The following is a 27,530-nucleotide window of genomic DNA, read 5'->3' on the forward strand; positions in this document are numbered from 1 at the left end:
GTTAATTGGGAACTGCTGATTTTGAGCAAGCCCGCATCCGACAAGTAGAGAGTGTTTAAAAACCAACTGCACTGAGTACAGGACAGGCACTCTGAAAGGTATGAAAGTGAGAATGAAGGGCAAGGATAGCAAGGTAAGGAAACCTTGAATGTTGAGAGAGGTGATGAATTTAGTCAAGTAAAGGAAAAATATGTAATCGCCTAGGAAGCTAGAATCAAGCAGAGGATTATAAAGAAGCCAGAAAAGAACTTAAGAAGAGAATTAGGAAAGTCAGGAGGGAAATTAGGAAAAGTCCTTGGCAAGTTAGATTAAAGAGAATCACAGGGTATTCTACACATACATCAGGAGCAGGAGGGTGGGGCCACGCAAGGAGAAATGGTGATCGTTTGCTTGGGTGCAAAGAATGTGTGTAAGGTCCCTAATGACTACTTTACGTCAGTATTTACCAAGAAAAAGGACAGGGAGGATAGGGAGATCAGCGTTGAGAGTATTAATATGCTACGGGATTTGGAAGTAAAGGAAAAGGTAGCATTAAGGTAGGTAAGTCCCCAGAGCCTGATGGGATACACAGCAGGTTACTAAGAGATGCAAGTGAAGGTGGTGAAGAAATTATATACTTGTATCCCAGGTTTCTGGTCAACAATACTCAGCAATCACGGTGCATGTCCTGTCCTAGTTTAAACTTCACAAAATCCATCACCACACTTGTCTGACTTCCAGTTGCCATTCCCTTGCCCAGTTTCCTGGTTGATCTTTAACCTGTTAACAAACTTCGTCATGGCCCATTAGACCACCAACTTTGGTGCTGTCTGCAGACTTACTAATCCTGCCCCTACAGTATAACCTCTGGAGTTTAAGGGCTTAAGGAATGATAGTAATTGATTGACCCCCAGGCCTCCAATCTGTAAAACCACCCTCCGCCTCCTGCCCCCAAGCCAACTTTGTATCCAAATTGCTGGGCATACCCTGGATCCCATGTGTTCTAACCTTCTGGACCAAGTAGGAACATGTTACAGAGCTTGCTGAAGCCCATGTGGACCACATACCACCCTGCCCTTGTCAACCACTGAGCCGCCTCTTCAACATAATCAGTCAGATTGGTGGGACTTGATCTCCCATGAAGGAAGCCATTCTAACGAACCCTAATCAGCCCTTGCCTTTCCATATGCAAATAAATTCTGACCCTCAGAATGCTGGGAGAATAAAAAGAAAACTGGGACGAATATACAAGCAGTGAAATGGGTTGGTGCCACTCAGTGGGCTGAAGAGCCTATACCTCCCTTTGACTCTAGAAATTTGCTAGCAATCTAGCATGACATCCAAATTCACATGACCTGCGTCATACTCATTCTGCACAACGCGGGAACTCGGGGAGGCTGCCAGAGTCCATAGTGACCACATATGCAGCAAGTGTGCCCAGCTACAGCTCCAGACAGGCCGTTGGAACATCCACGATGCCAGGAGTGTTTTTATGGATAATGCATTCAGTGAGTTGGTCATTCTGGAGTTTAAGGGCCTAAGGAATGGGAGTAATTGACCAACAGACAAAGCTAGTGCAGACATCCCCCTCCCCCAAACTGATGCACTGCTTTACCTGCTGTTGGAGGAGGTGGCTCATTTGTGGATCGTGACACCACGAGAGAGAGTGGTAATGCTGTGGTGGTCGGGGATTCCAAGGGTAAGGGTAACAGACAGGAGCACCTGTGGCCACAATAGAGGTTCCCAGGTACAAGGGTCAGACATGTCCCTGAACATGCAGGGCATACAGCCAGCTGTTGTGCTGTACGTAGGTACCAACGGAAGAGGAAAATTGCAGATGAGGTTCTTCAAGCCAAAGTCAGGGAGCTAGGAGATAAATTAAAAGCTAGAACCTCAAAGTTAGCAATCTCAGGATTGCTACCTGTGCCACGTGCTGGTTGAAATAGGAGCAACAAAATAGTTAGGATAGATATGTGGTTTAGGTGGTGGTGCAGAAGGGAGGGTTTCAGATTCCTGTGGTATTTAGAACTAGTTCTGGAGGAGGTAGGACCACTTCAAACTGGACAGTCTACCGGGGGGGGGGGGGGGGCAAAACCGGGGTCAAAGTCCCAAAGTCCTAAGTCGTTTTACTAGTGCTGTTGGGGAGGGTTTAAACCTGAGGTCCCCACCTTTTTTATGCCATTATCAAATACCATTGAGCAATGGGTCTGTGGACCGCAGGTTGGGAATCCCTTGTTTAAACTAATATGGCAGGAGGACAGAAGGAAGCAATGCAGAAACCAAAGCAAAGCTAGTAAAGAGAAAAGAGAGAGTGGAGACGGAGGCAGAGTTAGAAGGCACCAAAAGGTGACTCCTTTGCTTGCATCTTCGGAAAGAGCTCTATTTCCATCTTTAATATCTTTATTTTTCCCTTTCAGAGTTCTTTTGAAGATTCTGACCCTGAGTTACACGCTGACTTTGGTTCTTTGTGGGAATGTGACCGTTCTTGGGATTTCAGGACCGGCCAAGGGGTAGGCCTGTGAGGCGGCCTAGATCTCGGGGCTCTGGAGATGGGCGGATCGAGGGACAGTGTCATGGCAGGAGACTCCTGTGTCACTGTGGGCCCGAAGACCCGCGATCTTTGCAATCTTTGGGCTCAGAGAGCGAAAAAAGTGACAAAACGGACTTTTTAACATCGTAAACCAGTGGGTTGTTGTTATGACTCCTACTTGCTGTTATTATTAGAGAGAGAGAACCTGTGGGTTGCCAAATGCCGGATGAATTGTGATAGTCTTTGGGGTAACCGCAAGTTCTGTGCCTTTGCTATCACCTAGCTCACGCTTGTGCTCGATAGTGGGTACGCTTTTTGTTTTGCTGGTGGGGGGGGAGGGGGATTGTTGCTCGCAGCCGCTTACACGCAGGAGGGGAGAGCCGGGGGGGGGGGGGAAGACTTGGGGGGTTTTCACGTTTAACTGTCGTCCATTCTTCAGGATACCTCTCTGTATTCGTGGAAGTTTTGCGAAGAAAAAGCATTTCAGGATGTATATTGTATACATTTCTCTGACAGTAAATTGGAACTTTTGAACCTTTGAGAATAGATAAGAAGGTAAGGAATGAGGAGTAGCACTCTTAACTATGGATGACATTAGGGCAAGAGTGAGAGATGATATATAAGATCTAAAGAACAAAATGTTGAATATATCTGGGTAGAGATAAGTAAAGTGAAAAAAATCTGTGGTGGAAATTGTCTGCAGACCACCAAATAATCACATTACACAGTGTACCACAAAGAGGAGAATGTTTAAAGATATTATTAAGAAAAAAATAGTGAAGCCTCTGGCCAGAAGACATTCCATTAAGCACACAAAGCAGAGATTCGAAAAGGGCAGGGTCCTGGTTAACAAACTTACTGGAGTTCTTCGAGGAGATAATGAGCACAGTGGATAGAGAGGAATAGTTGGAATGATAGTCACTGGAATTCAAAAGAATGAAAGGGGACCTTACAGAAACATAAAAATTATAAAATAGATGAGATGGAGGCAGGAAGGTTGTTTCTACTGATAGTTGAGACAAGGACAAGGGAACATGGCCTTGAGATTTAAGGGAGCAGATTTAGGATGTTGATGAGGAGAAACTGCTTTCCCTTCCTAGGTAGTAGTGAATCTGAGGAAATCTCAGAGAAGCAGCAGAGACTTCTCACTAAATGTATTTAAGAGACAGTTAGATAGGTTTTTGCACAGTAGGGGAATCAAGGCTTAGCGGGAAGAGGCAGGTAGGTGGAGCTGAGCCCACAGTCAAACCAGCCATGATTGTTTGAATGGTGGAGCAAGCTCAACAGGTCTGACGGCAACTCCTGACATTAGAACGCATTTCTTATATTGTCAGTGAACATTGGACCATGGTGGCAGAGCATCTACATTCTCCCTTATCTTAGGTAACCTGGGATATACTTATTTGCTCCTGATGATTTATTTGTCTTTAGAGTTGCTAAAACTCTTAATAATATTAATCTCTTTCTCTCTCATATACAGATTTACCATTTAAAACCCTCTCTCTCTTATATATATATACTTAACATATAAAATATCATACACATTTTCTCTTCAAACAGAGGGCCAAGTATCATTCCTTTCTTGAGAAGATTGAAGCCAAGTATAGGTTTGTGACACTGCTCCATTCATTTTCCTCCTTAAAATGCCCCCCTCCCCTCTTTCCTTACTGTTTTCCTTATTCTAGCTATTTATAAAGTGTATTTTTTATGATATTACCAAATATATGGTATTTGGGTTAATTTCTTTTTTTATCTTCACCTTATGCTGGACAAAAATGAATGGCAGGAGAGGGATACAAAGAGGACCTGCAGTGGAAAGTAAGGAGGGAAAGAGAGAAGGAAAGGGGAAATGGAGGAGTAGAGTGATAATTGAGGGAAGGAAGGAGGAGGCAGAGATAGAAGAAAAATTGGTGATAGGTACAGAGGTTACAATATGGAAAGATGCAGCAGTTTTGTAAATGAGGTCAAGGAGTTGGTGGTTGATGAATTAGCAACAAGTAGGGAAGGAATGATGGGCAAATGGGTTCGGTGTACAGTGTAACACAAAGAGAAATTTCAGGGAAGTTTGTGGAACCTGGCTGCTGAGAAAATTGACTCCTTCAAAACACCATAAGTGGGTATGGACTATTATGAACAACTCAAAATCTGGCCTACATTTGCCATGATCTTCTGGAATAGCAGCAGCCAAAATGGTGGCAAGTGAAATCATGAAATAAAGTCACTCAGATTTGAAGCAGAATGACAGTGTTTGTGTCAACGTAAAATGATGCTCAAACTAAGCTCCCATTTACTCAGCTAATAATGTTGTTTTGTTCCATTCCACTTCCATGATTGGAACACAGAGGCTTTGGAGCTGAAGGAAGAACTGTATGAAGAACAGAACTCTTGTGTTTTGATGAGCTGCCACTTTATGAATCAATCGACAGTCCGTGAATATGAGTGCTTTATCAGTCTGGGTTTCGGAATGAACAACTGCAGCCTGGACCGGGTCTAGTGAAGGTAGAGAGAAATGGTGGCGCATTTAACCCAGGAGGGAGACAAGCAGCAGCTGGTTGAATGAGGGGACATGCATAGAGTTGTCTGGTGGCAACAAAATGACTGACAAACTGGGACAGGAACACACAGAAGGCGGCTGGGGATAGGAGAAAAGAGGAAAGGTTAGGGAGTGGAAGGAAACGAGATGGTCAGAAAGCTGCAGTTGGAGGCAGAAGCAATGATGCCAGGGGAGGCAGAAAGCAAGGCGAGTACAAAATTCAATGGACAAAAGTACGTGCTGCGTTGAGTGAAATGAATCACCATGAACTAAACTTCAAAAGTTTGGAATTATTCTAGATACTGCACCAAAACAAACCAGTATCATATTGCTGGTCCTGTGACCACAGTACCTTTCCTCCCATTAAGGACCAGCCAGCTGGGTCACATACACTCCTCCCTCCTCAGTCACTCACAAACATGAAGCTACTGATACTTAAGCAGATCTCACGTGGGCTGTACATACCGGCTGTGTGGTGAAAGGCACAACGTCGCCTCTTTCACTGCAGACGGTTGAGGAAGTTTGGTATTGGCCCGCAAATCCCAAGAACTTTCTACAGGGGCAAAATTGAGAGCATCCTGACTGGCTGCATCACTGCCTGGTACGGGAACTGTACTTCCCTCAATCGCAGGACTCTGCAGAGAGTGGTGCAGACAGCCCAGCGCATTTGTAGTTGTGAACTTCCCACCATTCAGGACATTTACAAAGACAGGTATATAAAAAGGGCCTGAAGGATCATTGGGGACCCAAGTCACCCCCAACTACAATCTGTTTCAGCTGCTACCATCTGGGAAAAGGAACCACAGCATAAAAGCCAGGAGCAACAGACTCCGGGACAGCTTCTTCCACCGGGCCATCAGACTGATTAATTCGTGCTGACACAACTGTATTTCTATGTTATATTGACTGTCCAGTTGTACATACCATTTATTACAAATTACTATAAATTGTACATTGCATCTTTAGACGGAGACATAACGTAAAGATTCTTACTCCTCATGTATGTGAAGGATGTAAGAAATAAAGTCAATTCAATTGTTTAAACACCAATCAACGAGCGTTCCAGTCCTGATTTTCAGAGAACCCAGGAAGCACAGAACCCTACTGCTCAGCAAATAATGACAACAGCAGATTAACAAAGCTATTAAAACAGGGCTGCGTATATGGTTGTGTTTGGGTCACATTGATATTGGACCAGGTGACCATTCCAGTCTGATATTCTAGTTAATGCAGGCACTGGGTATACGCAGTGGTGCAAATAGTGGACAATTCTCCCTGTACCTAACCGCACGAAGAATACAAGGCTCATGCAGACAGTAAAGCTGAGATTAGCTGCAGTGTTTCTCCTCAGGTGAGGTGAGTCTAGAACTAGAGGCCATTGGCCCAAGGTGAAAGGTGAAATATTTAAGAGGAGTCTAAGGAGGAACTTCTTCACAAAGAGGGTGGTGCAAGTATCAAAGGAGCTTCCAGCAGAAGAGGTGGATGCAGGTTCAATCGTGACATTTAGGACAAGTATGGAGCGAGAGGGGTACAGACGGCTATGATCTGGGGGCAAGTAGATTGCAGAAGACTAGGCCAAAACAGACTCTATAGGCCAAAGGCCTGCTTCTGTGCTGCAGTGTTCTGAATCTGGTAAGGCTCCAACACACTTTTGTTAGAGAATCCATAGCAGCTATCTTCTTCCCACCTTTAAGCTTTCCTCTGCTCACCTGCTCCAGCCATTCAGCTCACACCTTGACAACTGCCCAACCCAATGCCCAAACATCCTGACCTCAGCTGGCCACCGGTCATCCAGGTCCGTCATTAAACCAGCTTCTCGCCTTGTGCAGAGTTAAGGATCAGAGACCTTCCTGTAGGAGAGCAGTGAGTACTCATCACGGCTCTGTACTCAACCTCACCGGTCACGAGGAGATCACAGATTTCCACCCACAGTCACCATCTGTATCTTCAGCCCATCAGCCACACACTGAACTTCACCCAATGGATATGCAGAGCACAGGAACAGTGATGACAAAGAGAGGCTCTTTTAATCTCAAAGTGTCACTGTTTAAAGAGCTCAAAGATGAGCAATTCAATCTATTCCACGCTCAGAACGGACGTCTCATCTGCTTTTGCACCCCTCCCAAAAATGACCAAAGAGAAGTCACTACGTACAGGAGCCTTAGATTCTATGTGACCAGGTTCAGGAACAGTTATTACTCTACAGCCATCAGGCTCCTGAACCAACGTGGATAACTTCACTCACCTGAAATCTGAACTGATTCCACAAGCTCCAGACTCTCAACAACTCACGTTCTCAGCATTTGTTTTACATTTGCACTATACGTTTCGTTTTGCACGTTAGTTGTTTGTCAGTCATTGGTTATGTATAGTTTTTCATAAATTCTATTGTATTTCTTTACTTTTCTGTAAATGCCTGAAAGAAAATGAATCTCAACGTACTATATTGTGACATATACAGTCGGCCCTCCTTATCCTCAGATTCCACATGCGCGGATTCAACCAACCGCGGATCAGGAAAACCCGGAAGTTCTCTCTCCAGCACTCGTTGTTTGAGCATGTACAGACTATTTTTTCTTGTCATTATTCCCTAAGCAATACAGAATAATAACTATTTACATAGCATTTACATTGTATTAGGTATTATAAATAATCTAGAGATGATTTAAAAGTACAGGCAGTCCCCGGGTTATGTATGAGTTCCGTTCCTGAGTTCGTCTTTAAGTCAGATTTGAAGTCGGAACAGGTACATCCGGTATTATCCGGTTGCTCAAACGTTTTTCTTAGTATATAGTACATATTTCACCTTTCTATGCATATTAAACACTTAAGAAACATACACATTTCAATAATTTAACCACTGCATTGCTTAGTAATAATTGTAGCTTTCATCGGGGCAGGGCCTTTCACATTCTCCATTAAAATTGTTCCGATCGTTGACCGACTGTAGCCTAACACTTTTCCAATGACCGATGGCATTTCACCTCTTTCCAACTACTTTATTACTTCCGCCTTATTTTCAATCGTGGTTGTGATTATTTTTTGAACAGAAACACTGCGGATTCAGAGCTGCGCTGGGTCCTAATGTCCACCACACTGAGACATGTTAAATAAGGGACTTGAGCATCCACGTTTTTTGGTATCCCCGGGGGGGGGGTCTCGGAACCAATCCCCCGCGGATAAGGAGGGCCAACTTGCATATCTTAATAAAATATCAAATCCAAAATGACAGTGGGATGTTGGTGGCTGAAACATATTATTTTACATATAAACACAGAAGTACACTATTGCAGAAGGAGCCATACCTTGCTTTGTCCGGGAGCCTTTGCCCATGCCCGGGGATTTGGAAGAGGAAGCAGGTGGCTCATCCTTGACTGGGTTCTTTTCTGCTTCTTCGTCTTTAACTGGATTTTCTACTGATTCCTCTTTCTTGACTGGTTTTCCCTCTGCTTCTTCCTCCTTGACTAAACTTTCCTCTGCTTCAATGTTAATGTCAGTAGCTGTAATGAGTAAAGAACATTTACGTTGGTTCATGATATATGCAGCCAAGCTTCAATACTCCACAGTATACACAATACTTCCAAACTCACTGCAGTCTACCCACATCACACTTTACTTACCCACTTCCCTTGTATTCAACTCTACCCAGCCAATCACCATCATCCCGACTCTACCCAGCCAATCACCTTCATCCCGACTCTACCCAGCCAATCACCATCATCCCGACTCTACCCAGCCAATCACCTTCATCCCGACTCTACCCAGCCAATCACCTTCATCCTGACTCTACCCAGCCAGTCACCTTCATCGAAATTACCCAGCCAATCACCATCATCCCGACTCTACCCAACCAATCACCTTCATCCCGACTCTACCCAGCCAATCACCTTCAACCTGACTCTACCCAGCCAATCACCTTCAACTCAACTCTACCCAGCCATTCACCTTCATCCTGACTCTACCCAGCCACTCACCTTCAATTCTACCCAGCCAGTCACCTTCATCTACATTACCCAGCCAATCAACTTCATCTACATTACCCAGCCAATCAACTTCATCCCGAATCTACCCAGCCAATCACCTTCATCCTGACTCTACACGCTCAGTAGACACTTTATTTGATTCACCTGTACGTGGGCATATTAATGCAAATAACCAATCAGCCAATCATGTGGCAGCAACTTAAATGTATAAAACCATATAAATGTAGTCAAGAGGTTCAGTTGTTGTTCAGACCAAACATCAGAATGGGGAAAGAAAGGTATAGAAGAACCCTGTGTCGTCCTCTGCTGCTGTAGCCCATTGACTTCAAGGTTCAATGAGTTGTGCATTCACAGACAATCTTCAGCATACCATTCTTGTAAGTTATGGTTATTTGAGTTAATGTCACCTTCCAGTCAGCTTGAACCAGTCTGACCCACACCACCATGTTCAGGAACAGTATTACCCCTCAATCATCAGGCTCTTGAACCAGAAGGGATAACTTCACTCACCCCATAACTAAACTGGTCCCACAACCTATGGACTCACTTTCAAGGACTGTTAACCTCAAGTTCTCAAGATTTATTGCTTATTTATTTATTGTTTCTTTTTTTCTTTCTTTTTGTATTTGAACAGTTTGTTGTCTTTGCACATTGGTTCTCCGTCTGTTGTGTTGGGTGTGACCTTTCATTGATTCTATTGTGTTTCTAGTATTTATTGTGATTACCTGAAAGAAAATTAACCTCAGGGTTATATATGGTGACATACATGTGCTGTGATAATAAATTTATTTCAAATTTGTTGTGTGGAAATCCCAGGAAATCGGCAGTTTCTGACATACTCAAACCATCCCACCTGGCACCAACAATCAATTCACAGTCAAAGCCAATAGGGAGGTCTCAAGATGGCGCTTATGGAGTGAAACTGTTTTAGGCTTCGCTCCAATCCTTTTACTTTTTTCTACCTACAATCACCCCCTAATTGACCTGTCTATACCTATTCTAAAGGAGTTGATACTTATGAATTTTTTTCGACTGTTTGAATTATTTTTCAACTCGTTAAAATGTCTAAACCACGAGAACCTAAGGAATCGAAACTGGCGAAAGAACTGTTAACTTTGGAAGCAATTGCGAAACTTATGGACAAGAGACTTGAGAAACTTGAATAAACTAACCCCAAGGCAACACAAGTGAATCTGCAGATGCTGGAAATAAATAAAAACACAAAATGCTGGCAGAACTCAGCAGGCCAGACAGCATCTATGGGAGGAGGTAGTGACGACGTTTCGGGCCGAAACCTTTCATCAGGAGTTGACGACGTTTCGGGCCGAAACCCTTCATCAGGAGGGTTTCCTGATGAAGGGTTTCGGCCCGAAACGTCGTCACTACCTCCTCCCATAGATGCTGTCTGGCCTGCTGAGTTCTGTCAGCATTTTGTGTTTTTAATAAACTAACCCCAAAGCTTTCTATGCTCGATAAAACTTTAAAGACAGTCAACGCAAAACTTCAATCACTCACACTGGATTCTCAACAACAACAAGCAAGAATTTTAGCTCTCGAAGATGCCGCTCACCAGAGAGATCGCAAAATTGAAATTCTGGAACAACAGCAATCTTCGACTTCTCAACTGCTGGATCATTATAAATCTAAACTTACTGATCTTGAAAACCGGTCTCGAAGACAAAATCTCCGGATAATTGGGCTTCCGGAAAATTTTGAGAACGGTGATCTGACTGTATTTTTCTCTAAATTTTTAATGGACATCTTCGGCTCAGAAGTTCTGGATACCCCTCCAATAATCGATCGTGCACATCGCATTTCTCGGCTTCAACCAGCTCCAGGTACGAAACCACGGCCAGTGATTCTCCGGATTCATTATCCTCATACTAAAGAACGTTTGATTCAGGCTACCCGGAAAAAAGGTATGATCAGCTTTCAAAATTTCAAATTTTGTATTCTGGAAGACTACAGTCCCGAAGTTCTGAGGGCAAGAATGGCTTTTAAATCGGTTATGTCGGAAATTTATCGGAAAGGCTACAAACAAGCGCTGCTATTTCCAGCACAATTGAGAGTTACTCTCAAAGATGAGACTTGTCAGTTGTTCAAATCTCCAGCGGATGCCCAAAGATTTCTTGAAGAATAGTACTTTTTTCACTACGAGTTGACTAACGCAGTCAACTAATAGTATTTTTACTATTTGTATTAACTTTCTTCTTTATGCTAACAATTAGTCTATAGATTTGGACCTTTCATAATTTGATGATTCTTGCGTGATGGTTGATAGTGTATTTTTTATACACTTAAGTAAAGGTCCATTTTTTTGGTTTATTCTGAGTTCATTCTTTTTAAATTATTATTCTGTTAGTTTTGTAAGTAACTCATTAGATTTTTTAAGCTTATATACATTTTTTATATCTTTAATGCTTAAATATTAAGGTTTTTAAATATCTTTAATGCTTAAATATTAAGGTTTTTAAAAAAAACTTTTCTCTAAGATGTCGTTTCTTTTTCCCATAAGACCTTAGTGCTTGGATACGTCACATCCATTTGGATGTGTCTGAACAAGATTGAGGACTTTCTTTTAAAATATTAATATAATATCCATTTTTGAGTTTTAACATTTTAGTATTTTTCTTTTTTCTTTTAATCCTTTTGTTTTACATATATAACACTAATTTTATAGTTTAATCTTTGTTATGCTAACCCTTTTTTTTGAATATGGGTGGTTTGTGTCTTTTTTTTACTTTTTCGTTTGAGCTGTCGTCTTGAGACATGGGTGTAAAATTAGTATTAGTTTGCCTGCTTACCTCTTTCTGGCTTTTTTTCTGGGGTTTTGAGGGTGGGGGGAGGGGAATTCTTTTTTTTTGCTTTGCTTCTTGCTTAGTTTTACTTCATGGGCTGACTCGAAACTACCAAAATGGTTGGAGTGTCGTAACTTCCGGTTCCTCCTTGAACGTGCCTCCCTCTTCCGGATTCATGAGTTCATCTTTTTTAACCTTGTGTGTTAATTGCGATAAATATTGGCAATATGGATAAGATTATCAATTTTGTTTCTTGGAATACTAACGGTTTAAATCATCCAATCAAACGGAAAAAAATATTTAAAGTATTCCACAGAATGAATGCTAATATTATCTTTGTACGAGAGACTCATGTGAGGAAGGAGGATAGTCAACTTTTTTTTTAGGTTTTGGAAGGACCAACAGTATAATTCGAATTCCCAAGCCAAAGTAAGAGGCGTTTCCATTTTTATAGATTCCTCAACCTCTTTTATACACTATGAAACAATTTCAGACTCACAAGGTAGATTTTTGGTTCTCACTGGTTCACTTTTTAATTAAAAAGTTGTTTTATTTAACATTTATGCTCCAAACACTGACTGTCCTGAATTTTTTAAGTGTTTATTTACATCCTTTCCTAATTTAAATGAGTACATGTTGATAATGGGTGGGGATTTTAACTGTTGCTTAAATTCCTCGATGGATAGATCTAAGTCTACTCAGGTTCTTCCGAATAAATCGGCCTCTCTTATTAATTCCTTTATGGTTGATTCTGGAATTTCTGAAATTTGGTGATTCTTACACCCCAACAACAAAGAATTTTCATACTTTTCTCAAGTTTATCATAATTATTCAAGAATTGACTACTTCTTTATTGATCATCATTTACTTACAGATGTTATTGATTATAAATATGATTCATTACCATTTCTGACCATGCACCTTTGAAGCTATCTATTAAGACAATGGATTCATCTTCTAATGCTAAATCTTGGAGGTTCAACTCTACTTTACTTCAGGATTCAGACTTTTTTAACTTCATTAAACAACAAATTGATTTGGTTTTTTTTTCAACAAATTCTACGGAAGAAATCTCTAGTGGAATATTATGGGACATTTTTAAAGTATTTATTCGTGGACAGATTATTTCATACTCTGCTGGAGTTGGGAAATGAACTAATACTGAAATACTAACATTGGTCGATAAAATTAAAGAAATTGATAAGATTTATTCAGTGACCACCAGTAAAGAACTTTATAAAAAGAGTTGAACTTCAAATGGAGCACAGTTTGTTATTATCCTCCTCGATCGAAAATCAGTTAATTAAATCTAGAACCCAGTTTTACACGGCGATAAATCTGGCAAATTATTGGCTAATCAATTGAAAACTGCTTCGGTTAAACGACAAATCATTAAGATTCGTAAACGAGATGGCACTTTGATGATTGATCACAAAGAGATAAATAAAGCCTTTCAAGATTTTTATAATTCTTTATATCAATCAGAATTTGTTGAGGATTCTTCCTTAATGGATGAATTTTTAAGAAAATTGAATATCCCGAAATTAACCGCAGAAGATTGTGTACTTCTAGACGCACCTATTATGGAAACCGAAATAAAAGGGGCTATTTTTTCAATGAATTCAGGTAAAGCCCCTGGTCCAGACGGTTATACTGCGGAATTTTTAAAATCCTTTTCTTCTATACTCACTCCTTGGCTTTGTAAAATTTTTTAAAGATGCGTTAACTGGAGGTAAATTACCACAATCTTTTTATGATGCCTCCATTTCTCTAATTCTTAAAAAAGATAAAGACCCCACTGAATGTGCATCCTATCGGCCTATACCCTTGCTGAATACAGATTCTAAGATTCTTACCAAACTTTTGGCCACTAGATTAGAAAATATATTACCTCAAATTATCTCTGAAGACCAGACCGGATTTATTAAAAACCATTATTCATCTTTTAACATTAGAAAATTAATTAATATAATTTATACTCCTTCATCTAAAATACCAGAATGTGTAATTTCCTTAGATGCTGAAAAAGCGTTTGATAGAGTTGAATGGCCATATTTATTTAATACATTGCAGAATTTTAATTTTAGCTTGAAATTTATATCATGGATTAAATTAATATATTATAAACCTTTGGCTTTGGTTCTTACCAATAATCAGAGATCTTTTTTTTGGTTGTCCCGTGGTACGAGGCAAGGCTGTCCTTTAAGTCCTCTATTATTTGACATTGCTTTGGAACCTTTAGCCATTGCCATTCGTGAATCACCTAATATTTTTGGTATTACCCATAGGGAAGGGACTTATAAGTTATCATTATACGCTGATGATTTGTTACTATACATATCTGACCCTGAGAGATCTATTCCAGCTATTTTATCCTTGCTCAGTTTAGTAGCTTTTCTGGCTACAAACTGAATTTTAATAAGAGTGAACTATTTCCATTAAATATGCACTTACCATTTAAAGTTGTCACAGATCATTTTACTTATTTGGGTATTAAAATTACCAAGAAACATAAGAATTTATTTAAAGTTAATTTTTTTACCTTTAATTGACCAAATCAAGCAATTTATTACCAGGTGGTCCCTATTATCTTTGTCATTGGTTGGTCGAATTAATGCTATCAAGATGATAGTATTACCCAAATTTTTATGTTTATTTCAAGTATTACCAATTTTTATTCCTAAATCTTTTTTCGATATTATTGACTCCAAAATATCCTCATGTGTGGCAGAATAAAAATCCTAGATTAAGTAAAAAATATTTACAGAAGCCTAAGAAGGAGGGCGGTTTGGCTTTGCCAAACCTGAGATTTTGTTATTGAGCAGTTAATATTCGATATTTAATACTTTGGACACAAGAATCGATTATAGCACCTTGCCCACAATGGGTAAATTTGGAGTGTAAATCTGTACAAGATTTCTCATTGTTTTCTATTTTAGGATCTTCGCTTCTTTTTGCTTTATCTAAATTGAATAAACAAATAACTAATCCTATAGTTAAACATACTTTACGAATATGGTTTCAATTTCGTAAATTCTTCGGCTTGAATAAGTTTATCTTATCAAGCCCTATCTATCTTTTTTTCAGCCCTCTTTTATGGATCAAGCCTTTGTACTATGGAAAACAAAAGGGATAACATGTTTTCATGATCTATTTTTAGATAACAGTTTTATGTCCTTTGAACAGCTATCCAATAAATATAATTTGCCTAAAACTCATTTTTTTTAGATACTTGCAAGGTAGAAATTTCTTGAATAATATGTTAGTCTTTTCCGAAATCATGTCCAATGGACATTACAGAAAAAGTTTTAGCTCTGAATCCTTGCCAGAAGGGTTTAGTAGCCATCATTTATAATATGATCATGAAAATACAGCCAGGAGTATCAGAAAAAATTAAGAAGGAATGGGAAAAAGAACTTCACTGTCTTATACCCACTGAGCAGTGGGAGAAAATTTTACAATTAGTCAATTCCTCTTCTATTTTGCTAAACATGCCCTAATACAATTTAAGGTTGTACATAAGGCTCACATGTCCAAGGATAAACTTGCTCAATTTTATTCTCATGTTAATCCAACCTGTGACAGATGTCATTCTGAAGTCGCTTCATTGACCCACATGTTTTGGTCTTGCCCGTTTTGAAAAATTATTGGAAAGATATTTTCTGTATTATTTCAACAGTTCTGAATATCAAATTGCAACCGCATCCTATTACTGCAATTTTCAGTTTACCAATGGTGGATAATAGTTGTTTACCTCCTCAGCCCGACGGATGATTGCATCTGTTACATTAATGGCTAGAAGATCTATCCTATTGAACTGGAAATAAATTAATCCTCCAACTATATTTCAGTGGTTTTCTCAAACTATTTCTTGTTTGAGTTTAGAAAAAATTAGAAGTGTTGTCTTTGACCCTTCAGTTAAATTTGAAGAAACTTGGAGACCATCTATTCAACATTTTCATATGAGCTAAACTGACTTTTCCAAAACCTTACTTTTATTATCCTTAATTATTTGGATGGAGGTGTGGAGTTATTGACGCTAATGTGTATATTTGACATAATGCAATGGCCCATGTTGGTTAGGTTTTTTTTCTTTGGAGGGTTTTCTTAATTACTCCATTTTTTTGTAACTACTATGAGTTTGGGAGGTATTATATATGGATTTTCATCTATTTGTATTTATACCTTAACCTATTAATTATGTACTCTCAAGCTCTTTGTACTCATGTTTCATTTATGTTTGTTTAAAATTAATAAAAAGATTTTTTTTAAAAGCCATTAGATCCTCCTTTCCTCATTTTGATGTTTGGTCTGAACAAAAAGTACGGGTTTCCCCCGCAATCCGAAGGTAGAGTATTACTATGAAACCGTTTGTAATCTGAAATGTCATAAAGCGAAGAAGCAATTACCATTAATTTATATGGGAAAAATTTTTCAGCGTTCCCAGACCCAAAAAAATAACCTACCAAATCAAAGCAAGTAACACATAAAACCTAAAATAACACTAACAGATAGTAAAAGCAGGAATGATATGATAAATATACACCCTATATAAAGTAGAAATATTGTAGGTACGGTGTAGTTTCACTCAGGAAGGAAGCAAGCCAAAATCGATTTGGAGAAAAACTGATTGTTATGATAAGTGAAATGATAATTAACTTCAGGAAGACAAGAGGTTCCAAACAAACCCCACTATTCATAAATGGTGAGGTCATGGAAAAGATCTCCAGTTTCAAGTTTCTGGGGATGAACGTCATCGAGGAACTCTTGGCCCGTCAACTCAACCTTGGTAGAAAGGAAGACACAAAGGTGCTCAAGAAGAGCTAATCTGCCTCAAAAATTGCTCACCGACTTTTATCCATGTGCAATGGAGAGCATACTGACATAAAGAATGATAGTGTGGCACTCTAGCTGCAGCAAGGCAGATCAGAAAGCACTCCCACAGGTCATTAAGATGGCTCAGCACATCATTGGGACTCATCTACCAGACCTGGAGACAATCTACAACTCTTGATACCTACTGCAACTTCGTAAAATCATCAGAGACCTATCCCATCCCAGACAATGTCTCTTCAATCTCTGGCCATCTGGTAGGAGATATGGAAGCACCATAGCCAAGACAGTAAGACTGAATAACAGCATCTTCCTGAGGGCTGTGATGCAGCTGAATAAAGCTACACCCCAGCTTGCCAGTGACCTTTGAGTGTTACGGCCTATTGAAGTCACTTGTTACATGTAAATACGGGCTTTTTTAAAATTAATCGTACCACATGCATTGTAAACATCTGTTCTGCACGGACTGGAGAAGCACCGCAACCTTGTTGTCGTGAGCAATGACTATAAAGTTCTATTCTATTTTTCATGGATTTACTAAGCATAGCCGCAATACAACAAATCTCAGGGTTGCATATCATGACATATAGGCACTTAGATAATAAATTTACTTAGAAACTTTGAAGTAAACTTCTTGACCATGCCTGCATTGAGTTGCTGCCACGTGATGATTAGAGGTTTGCATTAAAAAACAGGTGGACAGGTGTACCTAATAAAGTGACCGCTGAGTATGTTCTATGATGGGGGCCAAGGTCCACAGTACAGATTACCACTGAATAAAAGGGAGGGAATTCATTGTTAAAGTGGCAAAGCTGTATTTTCAAGAGTGGTTCATTAGAGGATACTCTAAGGGGTGCAGAATAGCAAAGTGACGACATGAGGAGCATTGATCTCAATGTACAATGATGAAGGGAAGTGAAGCAAAGTGATTATACACCAGGAGATTCAGAAGAAACAAAGACAAGGTCATGAACATATTGGCCTTGGTGCATTTCAACAGATGCTGGAAATTCAAACAACACACAGAAAATGCTGATGGAACACAGCACGCCAGGCAGCATCTATAGGAAGAAGCACAGTCAACGTTTCAGGCTGGGACCCTTCGTCAGGATTCTGTGATGCTATCCTTGGTAATTCTCGGATTGTCTGTTGCAGAACTTAATGAATAGATAAGTCGGTCAAATCCAACCGCTACAGAACTCCTTGTACTTCTCGCTGAAGATAGTTCTTTATGACCTTGGTGGTGTGTTTGGGGTCTGCAGCAGAATGAAGTTGGTACCAATCAGCTGCCTCCCTGATAGTATTGCGTGATGGGAAAGAATCTGATAGTACTTCTCAATATCCAGGATTCCACTCATTGTGACCAAATTACCAACTTCATTTGCAGAAACGCAGCCCCCAACCTGCAGGAAACCTCCACTGTGCTTCACTGTTGTCTGCAGACACTCAACCAACCGCACGCCAACTGTTCTACAGATAAATTGCCTCCTGTCTGAGCCAAAAATTTCAAATTTCGACTCGTCAGTCAAACAGCATTTGCTGCCATTTTTCAACACCCCAGTCCTTGTGTTTTTGTGTGTCGGTGAGTCCTTTGGCTTTGTTTCCACTTCGGAGGAATGGATATTTGGCAGCAACTCTTCCATGAGGACTACTTCTGACAAGATCTCTCCAGAATGTAAAGCGGTGTACTTGGGTTTCAGTGAATTTTGAGAGTTCTGAGGTTCAGAGATGATAGCAGTGATGGACTTCTTCCGAATTAGAAGTTTATGTCAGTATACAGGACCCTGGTCAGGCCCCACTTGGAGTACTGTGCTCATTTCTGGTCATCTCACTACAGGAAGGATGTGGAAACTAGAAAGGTTGCAGAGAAGATTTACAAGGATGTTGCCTGGATTGGGGAGCATGCCTTATGAGAATAGGTTGAGTGAACTCAGCCTCTTCTCCTTGGAGCGGAGGAGGATGAGAGGTGACCTGATAAGAGGTGTATAAGATGATGAGAGGCATTGATCGTGTGGACAGTCAGAGGCTTTTTCCCAGGGCTGAAATGGCTAGCATGAGAGGGCACAGTTTTAAGGTGCTTGGAAGTAGGTACAGAGGAGATGTCGGGGAAGATTTTTTTTAACGTACAGAATGGTGAGTGCGTGGAATGGACTGCTGGCGACGGTGGTGGAGGCAAATACAATAGGGTCTTTTAAGAGACTACTGGATTGGAACGTGGAGCTTAAAAGAAATAGAGGTCTATGGGTAACCCTAGGTAATTTCTAAGAAAGTACACGTTCAGCACAGCATTGTGGGCCGAAGTGCCTGTGTTGTGCTGTAGGCTTTCTACGTTAGTATGATGTATCTCCCGTCTGCTGCATTCAGTTTCTTTGGCCTTCCACTCCATTTTGGTCCTCAACCTTGCCCATTTCTTTGTGCTTCTTCAGAAGAGCTTGGACTGCGCATCTCGAAACTCCCGACTGCCGCGATGTTTCTGCTCAAGAGACAGTCCTGATGCAGGATGACCTCGTGTCTTGTCGCTATGCTCAATCTTGCCATGGTGTATGAATTGATCATTTGAAGGTCAAACCGTCACATCTGTGACTCCCTCACCTTTTAGTTTGGTTGTCCTTTGCCAAATTTGATTATGTCTGCACGCATTTCTGGTTCAGTTAATCAGTTTAGTTCATTGAACTCATTACGTCATTGATCACTGGCACCCATGTGTTATCTTTGTTTAATCATGCTCTGGGCTATATACTTATAAAGTCATCATTTTATTTGAAAAGTGGTCTATTACTTAATATGTTACTTTCACCTCTGCTGTTATTATGTCAGCAGAATATATGTTTAAGGATTAGGAAATGGGATTATAGGAATCTTTTGACTTCAGTGATACCATTCAACCATCAGGGCCCTGAACCAGTGTGGACAACTTCACTCACCTAAATACTGAACTGATAACACAACTTAAGGACTCACTTTCAAGGACTCTGCAACTCACATTTTCAGTATTATATATTTTCTTTTTTTTTTAAACAATTGCCAGTTTGTCTTCTTTGACATTGGTTTGTTTGGCAGTCTTCGTGTGTATTTTTACATTGATTCTATTATATTTCTTTCTTAGACTGTGAATACCTGTAAGAAAATGAATCTTGGGGTACAACCCTAGTAACTTTGATAATAAATGGAACCATTAAGCTTGACTGGGTAGGCATAGACCTGTGAGCAGTTACAATCATAAGTTGCACTGCAGAAGTCTTGCAGTACAACACACAGATGCTGATTTTGGGGCCACGCCATAATCACAGATATGGAATCATAGGGTGCCACTCAGTCCATCATTTCTCGACCAATCGATAAAGAACTCTCACCTTCTAAGTGGGTCTCTAACATTGCTTGACCACAGCTCTCCAAATATACATCACATCTTTTCAATGAGAGTTATTGCATCTCCCACTCTTTCAGGCAGCAAGTTCCAGACTCTCCACATTGCTGGGATGATACCAATTTTCTCATCTTTTGTCGGACCTTTCCACCAATTACTTTACTGCTGTGTCCCAAGGAATTTTGCCCCACTGTTAAAGCAAATAGATTCTTCCTAATCACTCTTTCTGGGCCCCTCATAATTTTCTATGACAGTCGGGTTTCTTCATATTCCTGCATCCAAAGACAACAAGACGTGCTTATCCAACCTTTTCTCTAGCTTAATCCTTCCAGTTTTGGCAACATCCTTGCAAACCCCCTCTGCACCCTCTCCAATGCAATCACTTTCAGGTAATGTGGCAACCGGAACTAATGCAGTGTTCAAATTGTGGCCAAAGTAACTTGCTATATAGTTCTAGCACAACCTCCCTGCTCTTAACATTTTGTGTCTGCATGCCTCTTTAAATACTTAATTGAACTGCTCTGTTACATTTCAGGATTTGTGGACAAACACTTCAAGGTCCTTCTGTTCCTCTACACCACTGAATACGCTCCTGTTTATCTTCGCTTTTTTTCCCTGTGACCCAAGGGCACGATCTCACAGTTCTCTGGATTGAACTCAATTTGCTATTTTCCTATCCTACTGATCAGACTTTTGCTATCCCTCAGTATAGATTTCTTTTTTAATTGAAGAATTTGGGGTTGGGCAGGAACGTGATATTGTGGCGGAAGACTTGCCACAGGATCTTCTTGGCAGAAGATGGCAGGGTAAACAAGGGCTGAATGCACAGCATTGGAAAAAGTTGCAATTAGTATATTTCACAGTACACTGTATGTCAGTGATAATAAACTTCATTCTGATTCCACTTCCCATTTGTGATCCGGATGGGAAAGCATTTTTTTTTAAAAAAAAGGAAAAGAAGAAATCTGCACTATGTCTTTAAAAGTTATCTTTGAAAACTCTGGCCGCAAGCAAAAGAGAGAAAACACGTTGAATTGTCAGCACCGTCAGATCAGTTGGAGATGAGAGAGCTCCAGACACCTGCACCCCACTGTGAAGCAGCAGGACTCACTCTTAAAATATGCACCAGCAAATTCAAGTGAAATTAAAGCAAGCAATGCACCCTCAAGTCTCCAGTGAGGGAGCAGGCCAAGCTCTGAGGATTAATGGGTTTTCACTTTCTGACACTGGTTAAGCAGAGAAAGAACATGGCAGATTAAAAAGAAGCAGACTTCATAGGCAATAACAAAATGTAAGAATCACTAACATCCATAAGGAGATGATGGAGATGTTTCTATGGTCAACATTATTGTTGAGGTGGAATGCTTTGGTGAAAATGCCCAGGTGTTGATACCGCAGTGAAGGAACAGAAGGATGTGACTGATGGAATTTGGTCCCGACACACAGTGCACTCTCTCAAGCACAGAAAGCTATGGATGTCTCAGTTGTAGAGATGGTTCACAGGCAAGTCCCAGGGGAATGGGAAGGGGTAGGTGGAGAGAGATAAGCATACCAGAAAGTCATGAAGAGAAGGTCCTGCGGGAAAGCTGAAGGTGTGGAGATAGGACAGGTGGTGGGATCATGATGGAGCTGGTGGAAACTGCAGAGGTTAATGTTTTACACACGAAGGCTGGGGGAGTAAAAGGTGTGGACCAGGGGAGCCCGACTGCTATTCTGTCAGGGGAGAGGATCAGTGGCAGAACATGCAGGAAATGCATGTCAGGGATCTGTCAGCTACAGTAGAGGGGATGCTACATTTCCGGAAGGAGGACTTCATCTCAGAAGCCTCAGGGAAGAAGGTCTCAGCTTGAGAACTGATATGGAGGAGGAGAAGGAGACATTGAGAAAAGAGGGATGCATCCTTCCCACTGGTAGGGTGGTGAAAAGTGTAGTTTAGGTAGCTGTAGGAGTCGGTGGGTTTTGTAAACGATGGTCATGGCAGATCTGTATCCTGAGATAGAAATAGGGAGGTCCAGCAAGGGAACTATCACAGATGGTCCAGATAAATTTCAAAGTGAGTGGCAAAAGGGATGGAATTGAAGAGTTCTACAGGGCTGTAGGAAGTTGGTGTAGTCATCAATGCGGCAGAGGAGGAGTTGAGAAGTTGGGACGTGCTTGAATTGAGGATAGGCTTGGAAAAAGGACCGTTCAATGTAGCCAACAAAAAGGCATGGTGGGGGCAAAGGCTGTTTAAAGTAACCAGACAGGAACTGAGGCAGGAGCTCTTTTATTGTCCTTGTCTGTTATCGGAAGTGAGAGCTCAATTTCCACACTGCAACTTGAGACCGAAGATCTCCCATCAACAGCTAATGAGACTGCTCAGTGACTTATTTCTGTTTATTTAGAAGTATAGCATGGAACCAGCACAACAAGCCATACTTGTCCAGCGACCTACCCAGTTAACAACAGCCTAATCACAGGAAACTTACAATGACCAACCTGTGAGACCGGTGGCACTGCGTGGCACCAAGTTGCTGTGTGAATCAGGCACTCACGCCATAGCATTGCGTGCTGTAGCCGCCCAGGGAAGGAGATACCTGTGGTAGTGTGGGACAGAGCAGAGGTGTGGCAGGGGCGCTGGAGTGCAGGCTGGGTTGGGGGCAAGTGTTTGCTTGGTGGAAGACAAGCTGGATTGCGTTAGTCTACGACTGCACTCGCTGCATACTTGTTCTTGCAGAAACAGGGCTCCAGAACAACATCCTGTGTACCAGCAATCCTCAGGCCATGCCACTTAGGGACTATTATATTTTTTGGTGACTATGTTTTCCTGCTACCATAACAATATGTGCTGTGTGCGATCGTTGGTACTGTGTTTTGCACCTTAGCCCTATTTCATTTGGCTGTATAAGTGTGTATGGTTGAATGACAAACTTGAACATGGCCTGCAACACATACAGCTCTTGGCTAACTGCGAACTGCCAGACAGAAACTCTGTTCGTACACCTTACAGCTATATAGGACCCTGGTCAGACCCCACTTGGAGTACTGTGCTCAGTTCTGGTCGCCTCACCACAGGAAGGATGTGGAAGCCTTAGAAAGGGTACGGAGGAGATTTACAAGGATGTTGCCTGCATTGGGGAGCATGCCCTAAGAGAATAGGTTGAGTGAACTCGGCCTTTTCTCCTTGGAGCGGCGGAGAATGAGAGGTGCCCTGATAGAGGTGTATAAGATGATGAGAGACATTGATCATGTGGATAGTCAGAGGCTTTTTCCCAGGGCTAAAATGGCTAACATGAGAGAGCACAGTTTTAAGGTGCTTGGAAGTAGGTACAGAGGAGATGTCAGGGGTAAGTTTTTTTTTAAAAAAAAGCAGAGAGTGGTGAGTGCGTGGAATGGGCTGCCGGCGACGGTGGTGGAGGCGGATACGATAGGGTCTTTTAAGAGACTCCTGCATAGGTACATGCTTAGAAAAATAGAGGGCTATGGGCAACCCTAGGGAATTTCTGAACTAAGTACATGTTCCGCACAACATTGTGGGCCGAAGGGCCTGTATTGTGCTGTAGATTTTCTATGTTCTATGTTTCTATGTTCCTTGTGTAGTAAAGATCCAGATCACCAGGAACCAAGATGTGACCTTGTAAGCTGCTCATTTCCAGGGGTGTGTACAGCAACAGACACAAAAGCACAGGTGAGGAAGTTAGCAATGAAAGTAACTGAAGGTTCTTACCATTACTGCCTTGTACATTTGTTACCAGTAGCACTGTATCAAATATACAGTGCTGGCCACTTGCTGAACAATTTGGCACTAGATTACCTTCACCTCTGAAGGAGTTCCAACTGATTGAATAAGCCAGTTAACAGAGTCTGAATGTAATTATAAAGAGTGTTGGCACGAATCATCTTCAAAGTGGTGTATCTGTAACAAGACATGGTGATATCACCACAACCTTAAGCATCAGATGGTATAAGGAGTCTCTTGCCTATGGGCAAAATATACACCTTTGTTTAACAATGCTGCACCCTGTGACTGCTATATTGTAAGTGGATGTTTCCACAAAGTCAGCAGCAACTAAGACCCACCCTAGGATACATTACAGCAGCCACACTTTGCTCAGCTTGTTGCAGGCTCATGAAAGCTTGAAACAGGTGGCAGAGACAACTGGCAAAAAATAAAGGCTTCTCTAGTTAAGACAGTCACGAACAGCCACACAGAGGGACAGGCAGGCATCAACAGGCCCCCCGTGAATGTTCCTCACACCGCTGGGAAGACCCAAGCCCAGCCACATTGCAGGCTCTCTCTGCTGGGCGATCCACGTTAGTGGGGAGATACATCCACCTCCTTGGAGCAGCGATGCCTTTTTCCGAACCGTACACATCAAACTCTCCTGACACACAGAAACCAGTACTGTGACCACTACATCTGAGCAGATGTCTCCCAACCCTTCTCCGAGGAAAATTATTGCCTAATGCAGCTCAGTAGATGTGACGCCTGCTGATAGCCCTTTTCCCTCACCCCTCCCACGGCCTCAAATAGCAGCTTGATCTGTTGCGTGTTCTCCACTCATTCCCCAGTCATGACGCACTTGAAATTGACAGGATACCAGAGCATCAATGCCCAGCAACTACTCGCTACAGCAGAAGACCTAAAGTCAAGACAAACTCCTTCGCTTTCCGTCCCAGAGCATCAACCTTAGAGAGGTCAAAAAGCACCGGCTGCCAACCTGAAAATAATCACCGATTCCTTTAGCTAGCAATGTCGTGGTTGGGGTAGGAATGTTTCAGCTGCCTTCACATGGGTTCAACTGTCATACTCTGTGCTAGCTACAACACTGAGGTTACTTTGGCATCTCAATAAGCATTGCATCGGCGACTGCTCCAAGAACACAGAACTTTGGTCATGCATAAACCAACAGCAACACTGAGGAGAGCATTCTGCAGACCTAAAGAACAAACCAAGCTGTAGGACAAGACTCATGCGGTCTATAGAATCCAAAATGGTCCACAAATTCCAACGCCGGGACTGCAGAAAATGCTACATCGGCCAAACTGGGAGAAAACTATCCACAAGCATCCACGAACATCAACTGGCTGTAAAGCAGCATGACCAACTCTCCCTAGTCTCCAACCATAAAGATCCAGAGAGGCACAAATTCAACTGGGCGTCAGTGACAGTCGTGGTGCAAGCCACACGCGGCATGCAAGAGAATTCCCAGAAGCATGGTTTTCCACTAACAATTCCATAAACAGACATGTAGACCTCAAACCCATTTACAAGCCAATGAGAGCAAAATTCTACACAACGCAGAGCTTGACATGCAACCAATCAACAAGACACCCTCCCTACGTCACAATTGGGTTTCTGTAATGACGACCAATCAACTGACTGTATATAAAGGCCAAGCATTTGGAGGTCACTCCACAGGTGAACAGCGCACTGATGATGTCTCCTCGTATGGTGACAAAATACTTGCAAACGGATTACCAAGATCGGAGAGCAACTCAACCCAACCATAGGGATTGCTGTAGACGTTCACTGTGTATGAGTGCCACCTGTATCAACAGCATTCTCATTATACTTATCTGCATTTTGTACAATGTGTGTGACTGCCACAGTGAAAATAACATGCAGGGACCCAAGAACAAGCTCTGTAATCCCACATTATTCCACTGTCTTTTTTCAAAAAATATCCAATTCCCTTTTGAAAGTCATGAATCGCTCTGGTCCACCAATGTTTGTCTTTATGTTCCAACCACTACAGAAGTAGGTTTCCAGTCCAGTAGGAATTTGCTGGCGTTCACATCAATTCCAGATAAAAGCATCCAACCCGCAATGTTACTGGTAGAATGGTGCCAGGGTTGAAGAATGACACTTACAAAATCTGTTTCATTCCTGCATTTGCTTTTTACAATAAGACGACCAGGACTGTTTGGAACCATCCGTGTGGTTCAATCAATGCTCTGTATTCCATGCTACTGACAATAAGCTGCAGTGATTTGTTTGTTTTTTTCAAATCTTTTATTAACTGCACCAGTATGGTTTATGATCGCATATCTATGTTTACAAATCCTCCATCACATGTCAACCACACCTTTCAAGAAGCATTCTTATCCTTCCTAGGTAAGTGCACCATTTCACAATTTTCTGTATTGTAATTCACTTGCTAATTACACTGTTTGTCTTGTATTTTGGCACAGCTCAGCTCCATATCTTGCCATGCAAAGACTTTTAAAACATTTATGATTCCTATCCTATTTCCAAATTACCCAACACGAACAGTGATCACTCTTTTCATTGTCTTAGAACTGGCTTTGCTATGAGTCACCTCACTCCATACATTCTGCTATTGTGTGGCATGTGAACAAAGGCAATTTTACTTGGCTCATTCTTTTGGGATCTGGTTGTCCCATTCCTAGTGGGCTCTCAGCCACTGCTAACCTTCTGGTAAAGATGCTCCCGGCATGCCACTGGGCAGGGACTGACCCTGAAACAATGGAATCCATGCGTCACTCAGAGGGGAATCTGCAGGGGTGCTATCACATGTTCCTGCTGCCCTTGTGGCACAGCTTGCAGGTCTGGGAGATGCCACTGAAGTAGACAAGTAACTGTGGCTCGGTCTGTACATGGTACGCGCTGCAGCCACTGTACACCATTAACGGAGGAAAGAGACGATTAGTGAAATGAACTGGCATAGGGGTCAGCGTAATGCTATTACAGTGCAAGCTGTGAGATAGAGGTTCAATTCCTGCCACTGTCTGGAAGGAGTTGGTGTTCCTCCCTGGGACCATGTGGGTTTCCTCCGGATGCTCCCGTTTCCTCCCACATTCCAAAGACGTCGGATCGTGTTAATAATCTGTGGGCATACTCTGTTGGCACCGGAAGCATATGACTGTTGTGAGCTTCGCAGCACAATCTTCACTGATTTGATACGACGACGATGCATTTGACTGCATATTTTGACGTGCTGTACATGTACAAATAATCTTTATAAATGAGGTGGCAAGAAGGCTGTTTTATCCTGGATGGTGTCGAGCTTCCTGAGTGTGATTGGAGCTAAAAGCATCCATTCACCATGCTCCTGACGGTCACTGCCTAACAGCTTTGCAACGTGAATATTTCTTGCCCCATAGTAGTCCATTAATTCCACCATTTCCTGCGCAATCAACAGCAAATATCTGATTTTATCATGAAAGAGGGGTCTTTGATTATCAGCTGAAAATTATTCAGACTAGGATGCCCCCCGAGGATCTCCAATGGCATCTCCCAAACCTGCAAACTCTGTCACCGGGGCAGCACCACCATGCAGGTTCCCCTTAGAGTCGCACAACGTCTGGACTTGGAAATATATGATCAGCCCTTCATCATTCCGGCATCTGCCCAGTGGCAGTGGAGAAGCACCCTCACCAGAAGGACAGAGTGGCTCTTCACCACCTTTTGAAAGCCCACTACGAATGGGGAGTAACTGCTGCCTTCCCAGTCATGTCCTGGGACTGGAATGATTGGTACAACCATCTTCCTTTGTGAAAGATG

The 27,530-nt window shown here is 41.7% G+C and overlaps 1 protein-coding gene across 4 annotated transcripts in view; it reads right to left on the reverse strand.

The window, feature by feature from the left end:
* map7d1a (MAP7 domain containing 1a) overlaps window positions 1-27,530 on the reverse strand; it is a 308,464-nt gene that overhangs the window by 114,035 nt on the left and 166,899 nt on the right. For all 4 annotated transcript variants that reach the window (XM_073034371.1, XM_073034373.1, XM_073034372.1 and 1 more), the window contains exon 2: window positions 8,348-8,542. In XM_073034371.1, coding sequence (XP_072890472.1) covers window positions 8,348-8,542 — 195 coding nt within the window. The remainder of the gene's footprint in view (window positions 1-8,347; window positions 8,543-27,530) is intronic.

This window comes from Hemitrygon akajei, chromosome 32 (assembly GCF_048418815.1).
Source record: "Hemitrygon akajei chromosome 32, sHemAka1.3, whole genome shotgun sequence".
Classification (NCBI taxonomy): domain Eukaryota; kingdom Metazoa; phylum Chordata; class Chondrichthyes; order Myliobatiformes; family Dasyatidae; genus Hemitrygon; species Hemitrygon akajei.